We start from the raw sequence: 12366 nt of genomic DNA, 5'->3' as shown, positions 1-12366 counted from the left end.
AAATAAATCATGGACAAGTAACTTTGGCTTTTTAAAAACAGGCTCTTGTAAGGTATTCTAGGCCAGCCTTGAACGTACTATGTAGACCAGGCTAGTGTCAAACTGACAGAAATCGTCCTGCCGCAGCCTCCCACATGCTCCAGTGTGAAGGGAGATACATGTGCCATCATGCTCGGCAACCTTGAAATCAAGAGGCTTTTCTAACTAAAACTGAAAGTCCGCATATAATGGGACCTTGGCTCTCAAGCTCAGCTCTCTCCATGGCCCCAGAAGGGGTGGACAGCACCCAGAGTTCCCCACAAGGCCAACACGGAACCTACCCACTCAATTTGAGTTAGTTCTCATTCAACTTGGTTTGAGACTAGAATCGTGGAAAGAATCAAGCTCATGAACTGAGGGGCCACTATCCAGTAAAATGGCTTATAATTTCAAAATTACACAAAAATACCAATTTCTACATTAAAAAACCATCATTAGTAATTTACGAAATTTACTGGTTGCCCTTGAGAAAAATGTACTTTCACCTTATATTAAAGCCTATAAGCTCAATATATGAACAGCTCCTAGAAATCAATAAGAAAGTTATCAAGAACTTGGTAGATAAATGGCCAAACACTTAGAGTAGATAGTCCAATGAAAACAGAGATGCCCAACTTTATTAGTACAGGAGCATTTACTAGGCTGACCCAAGAAAAAACACTTGTACAATGCTCCGTTGATGAGGCAGTGGAGAAGTAGGCACTTCCGTACAGTAGAAGTATCAGTTTTATAATACCTGTGGGAGATAATTTGGCAACATCTATAAAACTGCAATGTCGGGGGCCAGGGAGCTGGCTCAGTAGAATAAGCACTTCGCTGGCAAGTGCAAGGGCCTGAGTTCAATCCCTGGTTCAAACAAAACAAAACAAAACAAAACAAAACAAAACAAAACAAAACAAAACAAAACACCACTGCAATGTCACCTTTAAGAATCAATGTTAAAGATTTGTGCAAAATGGCACAAAGCTTCTCATCTGACATCATTATTACATATCTAGTACAGGGTCTACAGGGTCTCACTATCTAGATCAGATCCTCCTGTTCTCAGCCCCCAAGTGCTGGAATTACAGGCGCATGCCACCACGCCCAGTCTCAGTGGCTGTCTCAGCATGCCCCAGGGGTGGGGCCAGCACGGCATGCCAGGGATCAAGCCCTGGTCCCTGCACTCTGCCTGAGCAGGCGCTTCAACCCACCGAGCTATCTGGCCAGCCCCTGTATGACATTACTGTAAAAGTGAGATGAGCTAGCATCCATCAGTAAGAAACACATGATGTAGTATTGAAATGCTGCGCAGCTTTATAAAAGTGAGCGTCCTACTAACACGGAGACGCTCCAGTATGCAACAGTAATCAAGAGTGAGGCAGAGCCAGGTACACATGCTACCGTGTATGTAGAACACAGGCTAAGTGTGAGCACGAACATTCATGTCGGCCCTGCTGTGGGAAGCACTGCTGACACACAAGAAGCCACACATAATGCATGCCCTTAATATATAAAGAGTTCCTAAAAAGAAAGAGTTCCTAGAAATCAGTAAGGAAGGATTTCTTACAAAGGATATAGAAAAACCAGCAGAGAAACACACGGTTGGAAAGCAGACTTTATACTAAGCACCTCTCTGTGTTTTTTGACTTCTAAGCTATGAATTAGAAATCACTCAACAATTTTTTAAAAATGGAATATTAGAGAGTAAAATCCCTTAACAGAACTTTCTTCTATGCTTCAGGCCTTACATAACAAATGCTGCATGGGCTCCCTTTGCCTTCAGAGATGAGTCACCTTGGACAGGACGCACGAAGCAGCCTAAATGGGACAGGGTGGTGGGGTGGCGATGGGGGTGGGGCATGTGCTAATGGGCGAGGTCGGCAGGCTGGTTCCCTCACTACTAAGTATATTTCCTCCCAGTAGGAGCCCCTTTGAACCCGTGTCCTGAACCTGTCCACTCGGCTCTGTGAGCCTCTTCAAAAGCAATACCCTGGAAGCCTGAGTGGTCATTCCCACAGCATCCCTCAGGCCACTTCTGTACCACGTCCCCAGGACGCTGTAGGCCACAGTGTGAAGGGTGATGTTGGGCACATCCAGACATGGTTCTTACACAGTAAACCCAGGCAACAGGCGCTGGACCCACATGGCTCACAGAAGCGTTCAGTGGCCACGCGTGTGGAAGCGTGTCTGAGCAAGTCACCTCCCACATGAAGCAGACCAAACTCATGGGGGCAGGGCCTAAAGGCTTGGCTGGCAGAAAGCTTCTACTTGCTCCGCATTTCTGGAGCATCTCAGCCCTGCAAAGCAGTTTTAATCCTGAGCATTTCCAACCTGCTCTATACCTCCCTCAAACAGGGAACAACCAGACAGGAAAAAGAGGGGCACTGCCACGTCACTTAGTGGCTTTTGGAAACTGCTAATCAGGGCAGGGGCTCCAAGCGCTCCAACTGCGCTGGTGCTCAGGTCCTGCCCCCTGGTGTTCTGAGCCCTCTACCTGGGTGTTGCTTGCACCCCGTATCTATACTGGGCCCTGCTCACCCTAAGCTGGTATCCCTGTCCCCAGAAGGGACCCTGCCTCTCAGGGTGCTGAGGATTCATGTTGGTAATCCCTGCCCCTTTCACTGTGATAACACTGGCAGCACTGCTGCCAGTGTCCCCCTGGACTCCATGCCGCCTGCTCCCCAAGTCAGTGACGTGGTCCCCTTTCAGCCCCCTCGACCGCCTGTGGCTGCTGCTGTCTTTTATTCCTTCTCTTGCTAGAGACAGCTACTGGCCTTGGGATCCTGGCAGCCCTCCTGGGGATCTTGCTGGCTTCCACCCTCTCCTGCACCCACCAGGCCCCTGCAGCTCCCCTTCGTCCCCTGGTCATCACTGTGGCCCCTTGAATGGAGCTGCTGCTGACGCCTGGGAGCAGCAGGGACTTGGACCTCCCTTTCACCTGCTCCCACTGGAACCCTGACAGGTGGGCAGCTGGACTGGCAGAGACGGATCCAGCTGCAGTTGAGGCAGCAACGCCCTAGCTAAGCTCAGGGGGCAGCAGCTGCAGGAGGCAGCAGTGATTTTCTCTAGAAGTGCATGAAGCGCAGCTACTGCAGGAAAATGCAAGGTGAGACTGAGCAGGAAATGACACCCTCTCCACGGCCCCAGGGGCGGTAGAAGGGAGCCAAACTCCCACAAAGGTCCCCGAGACACATGTGGACTCTCCCACCTCAGACTTCTGGCTCCTGTCCAGCTCAGCCCTTGGGAACAGCACCCTGGTCAGTTACAGGGGTGACTCCTCAGTGCCCTGGAGTCACAGGGAAAGCAACATAAGGAAAACAGTGGCAGTCAGAACTGGGGAGTCCCTGCTTTGGAAAAACTGTGAGATTAGGTGTGACTCTGGACTGGAAAAGTGGCCCAGGAATGATGGTGTGCAGTGGCACAAGCTGGGTCACTATGCTGCTTCTCGGGGGGCCATGGGGTGTGCTACAGGCTCCCCAGGAACAGGCAGGGGTGAGGAGAGCAATTGGGTTGTGCCCACTGCGGGAGAGTGCAAGACCCACCACTCAGGGCTCTCCACACCACAGACAGGACCAGAGCAGGAGGGAGCACACCATTCCATCTGCTGGCTCAGGCCCCAGGTGAGGCTTACACCTTGCTGTCTGCTGCACTGCTGTGTGCAGCAGCTACAGGTCACAAGCAAACGTCCTGCTCATTCCTCAGGCGCCCTACACATCCCCCAGTCCCCAGCCCCATTCATGCACATGGCAGGCCAAGCCAGAAGTCATTAGATTTTGTTCTACTGATAAGTAATGAAGTGCTACCTGCTTTAGTACAGCAAGACACTGGATTCAACGCCTGTCCCAAGCCTTGGGGCCGAAAGGCTGGCACCAGACCTGAGAGCTGTGGGGCTGTGAATGGGACCAGTGCCCAGGTCCTCTCCTGCAGGAGGCTCTGTTTCCTCACTGTCTGACCACTTAGTGGTGTCCATCTCAGCATGTCAGAGGGAAGATTTGTTCAAGTACACGAGCAATGCCTGGGGTTACCACCTGCACTGTGCCACACTGCATGGAGAAGAGTACAAAGCCCCTACACCACTGCTGCACGCTTGTATAAAACTACACTCAAACCGAGTGGGTTGGAGGGGCAAGCCCGTGGGCACCAGACCAGCTTGGCCCGCTTACCTATAGCCTTCTGGCCACAGTGGCAGTGACCTGAACCTGGCACCCGGCCCAGGACAGTGTGGCACGATGGGCCTGGGCACCGACCCCTCCTCTCGCACCCATGAAGTGGCACTCAGATTGCCTCCTTCAAGACAGAAGACAGCAGGACAAGCAGCCTGCCTGTCATTCCACCAACGTGGCTGTCGCCATTCAGCTCTGCGGGGTGATCAGCTCTAGGTCTTTATGCCTAAGTTTCTACCCTTATAAGTGAATTTAATAACACTCTCTCCGAAGGTATTCGCAGATGTGAGCAATTAAGATTGCAAAATGCTTTGAAAATAAATGAGCCTACCGAAAAGGTGGTATTTAATATTTATAATGATAAGTCTGTGCTTACAGGCTTCATAAACTATAATCACTGGTATAAGGCTTAGTTTTATGACGTTTTTTGAACTTAACATAAAATATTTTTATTATAAAGTAATTAAATGACGTGTTAACATGCTTCCTGAATGCATCCAGGGTTATATTTGGAAAAAAATGAGATGTGATCACAGATGCACTTTCAACGGTCTCTGGTGACTTCACACTAGTACTGTGTCACCCGCAGTCCCTGGGAAATCCAGAGGTGGGAACCACAAGAAGACTGACTCGGGTCTTCCTCCAAAGCTCGCGGACATGCAAGTGGCACAGTGACTTACTCTTATTAAGACTATTTAGTATGCTATAAACCCAACCACAACCATTCCCTTCCACCCAGTGTAGCTTCCTCTGGCAGCCTGGGGGGGCCGCGCAAATGGGCCCTCACACGTCTGGCAGACGGCCCTGCTCCCTTCTCCACAGCAGCGCTGGCATACTTCCAGCGATGCCAAGGGAATGCACTGTGCCTTGGGAAGATGAGCTGTTGGGACAGTCTCCACACTGATCTGCAGCCTGCCTGGCCCTCTGCAGGAGCTCAGTGCGGTTTCTTAAACAAAGGGCTTTCCCTCCAGCAAGCGGATGGATCTACAAAGGACCATGGTCTGATGACAATGACCCGGGCCGCCCTCATCTTTCATGACCACCAGAGGCCATGTTACTGACCCATTCCACGGCTCTTCTGCCACAGCGCACCTGCAGACCCAGGCTTCCCTCAGATGGGAGAAGATTTAGATGTCTGTCCTCACCTTTCATGAGCACATAAATAAACGTGTGGAAGTCTCACTTGTCAGGTGAGGGTGATGTCCCACTGTCCTCTGGCCCAATGGTTCACTTTTCCCATGTAAGGGAACCTGACTTCTATCATCCACAGCCTACGGAGAAAGGGCAGAATATATTTTCCCTGAAAGGATGATCCTGAAGCCACTTGCCTTCCCACAGCCTTTCATCTTCCTCATAAGCTACTCTCTCCTGCAGGCCAACCTAGGGCATTGCTGAACGAAGAGCGCCACCCCATGTCTTACCAGAGGGAACGCAAGTGCGAGCGCGTGCCCTCCCTTGGCAGAGGCCTCTGCAGCACTGTGCCCCAGGAATCCAAACCCATCTGCGAGAGCAGCTTCTCCAAACTGGTAAAAAAAAAGCCAATGTGCATGAGCCCCCAGCAGCACTCTGCTTAGCCGGGGACCCATTTCCACTGACGGCTGTGTCCCGACAGCTACACGCAGACGTACCAGTTGCAGACACCCGGCACCTGCCTGATTCAGGTGTGAGCAGACAGCAGGACTGCCAGGCACCAGGGGTGCGCAGCCATGGCTCAACAGGCACTCCTCAGCAGAACCACTAGCTGCGCTGGCCTGGACCTGAGGTGAGGACACAGGACTGGCTGCTGCTCCCCGACCAAAGCTGTGCAGGAGCTCAGACAAGTCAAAGGTGCACAAAGGTAATTCGGTTGCTTCTGTGAGAGAAACCAGCATCCTCTGGACATACTCCGGAGATCCGAGTAATTTCTTTGCAGCATATGTGACCGTCCGGTAAGAGCTAGCATTTACAGGTCTCTGAGGGACCAGGGAAGCGTTCCCAAGCACTGCCTCACTGTATCCGACATCAGTCTAGCCAGCTAGCTGCTGTCTTTACCAGCGCTTTGCTGACTGCCAGGAGTTAGCAAGCTGTGAACCTAGTAAACCATGATGCCACAAGCTCTGCCAGGGTGTGGCTAGCCCGTGGGCCTGGGACTACCCCAGGCTTACCTTGTGCTACCACTTCCTGCACAGCTGGCTCCTTGAGCAGCCAGTGTCCTGGGGCTGTAAGTGGCAGAGATGTGAGGATCTGCTGAAAGGACCCACTTCGGGGAAAACCCAGAGGAGGGAGCTCGGGGCACAGGCTGAGGAGGGCGAGCGCAGATGGCTCAGGCTCATTGTCTGCCTAAGTTTTCCTCTCACTTCTTTTTCACACAGGATCTCAGTATGTGGCTCCAGCCGTGAAAGCTTCCTGGTGCGGGGACTGTACCTCGGTGCCAGCACAACTGGTTTCTGACCACCGTTTCCTCTGAAGACCTAGCCAGACGTGGACAGCAGGGCTGTGGTCTAAAGTCAGGTCAGGCCTTATCTGTGCGTTCAGTGACGGTCGAGGGCCTGGCGCATAGCGCACCCAACAGTGTTAGTGTAAGATGAACCAGCACACAGCTCAGCTGGCTTATCTTCCAATGAGCTCCAAAGCAAGCAAGTCCGGGTCCTGCGCAAAGTCGGAATGCTTGGCCTCCCCCACAAGCCACCCGCACAGTGCTTATCAGATGTGTTGGGTGACAGGCTTCATTTCTGGCAGGAAACACTAATTAATGTGCTAATTGTGCTGGAAACTGTCTTCTTCAGAGGAAAATCACAATGTTGCAGCCCTCATACTAACAACAGAAAATCAGCTAGTAACTAACAAATAAGGCTCAGGCAAGAATCAGAATCAGCTGCTAAAATGGGAGTGTGTGATGGAAAGAACATTTAAGTGGTTTGGACACCAAATCACACCTTAGTTGGGGGACACAAGGGGGAGACATCGTTTAGCCAAAAAGTAGCCCTTTCCTTTCAAATGTGGCTTCACGCCACATGATGGGAGCAAAGGCATTATTGCACCTCCACCGGAATACACCAAGGACAACATACTGCATGGGCGCAGCCTATGCCACCGGGTGAAGAAATGGGAGGCAGGCGGCACCGATCATGGCGTCCTGTGCGTGGGCACCATCCCTGAGGACCAGGCATCACGTGCGTCTCATCCGCCCCCAAGCCAGTGCACTGAAGACCCAGCACCACATGTAAGTCATGGGCTCCTAATGCAGACACCACGCACAGGTCTTGCATCCTGAGGGAACAGCGCCTGGCATCATGTGCGTGGCAGTCATGCGTCCCTGAGGCAGCATGCCAAGGACCTGGCTCCCGTGTGTACATCACGCATCCCTGTGCAACCTCCACCAAATCTACCCGCCCTGTCCCAGAGGCTGGTCCGGCACAACCACTGGCCACAGTGATTTCTGAGGAGCTGGCATCAGCAACAGGAGCTTTCTATGTACCTGGCTGGGTGAGAAACAGCTGGAACCTTCCTTCACCGATGTTACGAGGACAGGGAGCCAAAACGTGTTTCAGGGACCTGGCTACCACAGAGGCCAGCCAGAATGGCTGCTCAGGAGAGTGCAGCAGAGAGCTGCACAAACACAACTTGACCTTCAAATCTACACCCCCATTGGACAGTCAGTTTACAAGCTCTTAAAATCTGTCTCAGCTTCTGTTACAATCCAAACATCTTGACTTTATAAGTGTTTTCATAAGATTGCTTTACTTGTGGATTTCTTGGATAAATGTATTAACATTTGTTTCTTCTCAGTAAAAGTCCAAATTTTCATCAAAGCTGCATGTGTAAGACCGATGGTTTCTCTCCATTTGTTCTTCTCCGGTCTGGTGTAGGCCTCAAGGTTCTCAGAATATTGCAAGACTGACTTACAGAACCTGTCAAGAGAAGAGGAACTGACCTGTGTCAACACAGTAACACGCAATGTGCATTCAAATGTCTTCTCAACACTCTGGGAATTATTCCTAGAGTTGAGCGTGACTTCATTTTTATCTATGAATTCAGAAAAAGAAATATGGACAAGATGCAGTTACAGAATGCAAATTATAGGAAATATAAAATTGCTGAGAGGGCCATGTCACCAGTACCCGGATGAGATTCTGGAGGTTTTATATAAAAGCAGCACCTTTTCATACACACTCTCAAATCCAGCCATGAGACTTTTAAGTGACAGAATGCAACCCCAGAAAGGACCTCCACACCAGACTAACCCAGACAGGCACTCAGTCCACACATGGATGCAGGCGCTGGCCTGGCCTGGCCTGCGAAGACATCTGCATGCCTGCACACACCCCCCGCCGTGAGAGGGCCTCCCACAGCCACCCAAGCCACTGTGAGACAGTCAGGCCTTAGAGGAGTCTCTCCCTGAAGGGGCCTCAGGACGACTGCAAGTTATCTGTTAACTAGTAAGAGTGCCATTCTCACTTTCCCAAAGCTCAAACTTGAGAGTTATAGTAACAACACACTGAACCACAAACCACAGGACCCTCATTTAGGGGAGTGGGACTTGGTCTTGGGGAGTGGGCAGTTCTGTCCTCAGGACTGCTAGCCATGCCTAACCCACTTCTGCTGCCACAGCTAGGGGGTGCTACTGGTACATGCCGGTGGAAGCCAGGGCTGTGGCAGTGTGCAGGCACTCCCACCAGAGAAGGCACACCTGGAGCACCAAAGGTGCTCAGCTGAGAGCCTCCTCCATGGAGGACACCGCACCCTCCTTGGGCGTAGTGTCCATCCAATGCTGCAGTTGTGTTTTCCCGCTCATCTGAAATTTGCAGCGATATGCCTCCCACCTACAAAGCATTAGCTCAGGCCAGGGTGGCGAACTAGGGCACGCGTGCCACAGCTGACTATCTGTATCACTGAAAGCTCTAAAAGGTTCGCCATCACTGCTTTAGACCAACAAGGACATCAAGAACTTCCAGAATGTGGGACAAGGTTTCCATGACAGCAGCTACACCTAAGCACAGGGGGCTCCGTGGGCTGGTCTGTCTGAGGGCTGCTCAGCTGTGGACCTCTGGGTTCATGTGAAGTGGGTGACACAGGGGTTATCCGCTTATGGATCCCTGGGTCTGCATACCGTTCCTCCCGCATTGGAAGTGATTAGTTGTACACAACAAATCTGGTTGGACCTGAGCCATCTGGACTCAGCAGGGTCTGCTCCGCGGCCCAGGCTGCAGGCCTCAGCCCAAGACAGTTGATGTTGCCCTCAAGGGGCTCAGACTGTACCTCAGGTCTGCTGACACCACCTCCCAAGGCTCACGCAGTCTGTACCCGAGTGCCACGTAACTGCGGAAATCTGGAAGGTTCCCATGTAACCTATACCCATTTTGAGAAATATGCCCATGTGGGTACCAGTCTCAAATGCCCACAAACTTCCAGAGCTAGCTCGGTGGCTTAAGAGTCTGCGTGGCAAGCACAAGGCCCTGAGTTTGATCCCTGGTACCACATAAAGAAAAAAAATCCAATGTCCAGAAACTTACCAGCACCGAGACCACAAAGGTCGGCTACGACCCACCAGAATCTGTGCAGCTGTGTGTGGGAAGGGTGTTTAAAACATTTCCACAGGCTATTGATTAGGGGTGGAAATTATTTAAAAATTATTGACACATGCTTTCTGGCAAACATCACATACTCACTTCAGATACTGCTGATATTCACAAGTATTTTTTCCATGGACAGAATGAACGCTGACCAATTCTAGTGCAACGAGCAACAAGATCAGGTAAAGCGCAGGAGACAGAAGCCTAACACTGGAAACAGACACAGGGCAATGAAAGTCTGGCAAACACAAACACCTCCCCCCACCAAAATCACTGTGGAGCATCCGGAAGGCCACGCGCCCAGATGTGGTCTCCAGACCCCAGGCACTGGGCACTGGCCTTCCACCCACCCTCACCAGTCTGTGCACCAGGGCAGCGGGTCCACAGCCTGACCCAGCCCCATCTCTGGCCCGAGGCCAGCCTGCACTTCACAGCCCAGCCAGGACAAGGGCTCACCGAGGCTCCCAGTCCTCAGCACAGCTTACACTACCTGAAGCTCAGTAAAGAGCTTTTAGAGAAGAGACAAAAGACTTCAACATGAAAGTGTGTTCAATGTCTACTGACTCAGAAAAAGTCTAACGTAAAAATTCAGCTTTCCCCTTAAAACTGGTAAAGATGTTTAAAATTGCTCTGTTTGGGCAGGAAGCGACATAATGGCCTACCTCACCAACCCCAGGAGTATAAGCCAAACCATCTCCAAAAGCAATCCCCCAATTTCTATCACCAGCACAGGGAACCCCACCCACTCAACCCAAATTCTAGAAATTTTCCAAAATGGTCTTTTCTTAGGAGTGTAGCACATTCCAAAATACATGCTGTCAGGTGAAGAAGCAGTAAGGTCCACAAATCCAACTTTAGGGGGCTGGAGAGATGGCTCAGTGGTCTAAGGCACCTACTTAGAACAAGCTTGGCAAAGCATCAGGGACCGCGGTTCAATCCCCCAGCACCACATGCCAGCCAGCCCCGCCCCCTGGTGGGCTGAGCTGGCCACACACACACACTCTCTCTCTCTCAAATAAATAAAAATAAAAAAAAGTAAAGTTTAAAAAAAAAAAAAACAAAAAACAAATCCAACTTTAGCCGCTAGGCTGTATGGCCACGCATGCGCTTGGGTAGATGCAACCCCTACTTCTGTATACCGAACTCATAAACCGTATTATACAAAGGACGTGCCACCTGAGAAGGGTAGGGGATTACGTCAAGACCAGAACTGCATGCAGCCGCCTCCCACACCTGCCCCAGCCCACCTGGCACGCATGCTCAGGTAGTTCTGTCTCTGCCGGGAGTGCAGCCTCCGCTCCTCCCACTGCCGGTGCCTCAGTTGCAAGGAGCTGGCCACCTGGCGGGATACCTGCTGGCAGTGGGAGGCGACACTGCGGAGCACAGCCAGCACTTCGAGCACAGCCCTGGGGCAGAAAAGCATGGAGACCTGTGTGCTGCAGAGCGCACCGAGCAGCAGGGACCACCTGTGAGAGACAGCAAGGGAAAGGATTTCTCTTCAGGGAAAGAGTCCCATCCCCAGGGCACTGCTGCCAGACCCACGCCCAGATGGGCTGCCCCGCTTGGCACAGGCCAAATTGGGTGGGAGATACATGGTGAGGATTAAACAGTAATGTCGAACTGCAGGAGCAGAACAGTACTGTGTCCCAACAGAGGCACCAGCATGTGCACAGCACCCCAGCCCTATCTGACAATTCTGCCAAGGGCACCACACTGCCACCGAGCTTCTGAAATCTGAAACAGAAAACTGCTAAATGTGCTATCCTTATTTGCTTACTGAGGTTTAACTCTGTCACCTATCTTGCACTCACTCCTCAGCAGGATGGTCATCGAAGACACTGAGAACACGATGATTCTCAGGCACATGGTGACAGAGCTCATGCAAAATTTTTGTAATTAAGGAGTAGCAGGCATTTGTTTCAGTATCTTCCAACCTAAAAACATAAAATATTTAAAGACACACAGTAATAATAAAATGCCTACATTAGTACCTATGCAAAATAATTTACAAACAATAAACTTAAAATTTAGCTTCCCCAAATATAAAGTGAAAATGGATGCTGATGGTATTGTTTTCAAATCTTAAAAAGTAAATTGTCTTTCATTTGCATATTAAAGACAACAGCACTTTGAAATTTATTTTTTTTAGCACTTTGAAAATTTTTTTTTAAATTTTTTTTATTATTATTATTATTTTTTTTAGAGTGTGTGTGTGTGTGTGTGTGTGTGTGTGTGTGGCCAGCTCAGCCCACCAGGGGGCGGGGCTGGCTGGCATGTGGTGCTGGGGGATTGAACCGTGGTCCCTGTGCTTTGCTGAGCTTGTTTTAAGTAGGTGCTTTAGACCACTGAGCCATCTCACCAGCCCCAGCACTTTGAAATTTTTAAAAAATGGAAATGGCCACCATCATAGAGTGGTAAATACATAATATGTGGTGTCCTACGTGGACAGAAGGTGATCTGCAAGTCACCCTAAACCTATTCCCATCACGTAAGTGTGTCTGCTACACCCCCTGATCTGAAATCTGTGCCTCTACCCGCCCTCCGGGGTTCTAGCCCTCTTTGCTCTGTTTGCTGTTGTTTTCAGTGGTACTGCAGAAGGAGCCCAGGGAATCAGCTATGCTAGGCCAAGT

At 50.8% G+C, this 12366-nt stretch overlaps 1 protein-coding gene across 9 annotated transcripts in view; it reads right to left on the bottom strand.

Moving 5' to 3' along the window:
* Positions 1-5696: 5696 nt before the first annotated feature.
* Positions 5697-12366, bottom strand: part of Ermard (ER membrane associated RNA degradation) — a 30891-nt gene continuing 24221 nt past the window's right edge. For 6 of the 9 annotated variants that reach the window (XM_023711998.1, XM_012514025.2, XM_023711996.1 and 3 more), the window contains 4 exons: positions 11548-11670; positions 10984-11202; positions 9833-9946; positions 5697-8074 (listed from right to left, as the gene is read on the bottom strand). In XM_023711998.1, coding sequence (XP_023567766.1) covers positions 7891-8074; positions 9833-9946; positions 10984-11202; positions 11548-11670 — 640 coding nt within the window. In that variant the 3' untranslated portion in view covers positions 5697-7890. Of the gene's footprint in view, positions 8075-9832; positions 9947-10983; positions 11203-11513; positions 11671-12366 lie in introns of those variants that run through there. The other 3 variants (XM_023712001.1, XM_023712002.1, XM_023712003.1) reach the window with 3 other exon arrangements.

This window comes from Octodon degus, unplaced genomic scaffold (genome assembly GCF_000260255.1).
Source record: "Octodon degus isolate 3935 unplaced genomic scaffold, OctDeg1.0 scaffold00022, whole genome shotgun sequence".
NCBI lineage: Eukaryota > Metazoa > Chordata > Mammalia > Rodentia > Octodontidae > Octodon > Octodon degus.
This window is presented reverse-complemented; position numbering and strand designations above follow the sequence as displayed.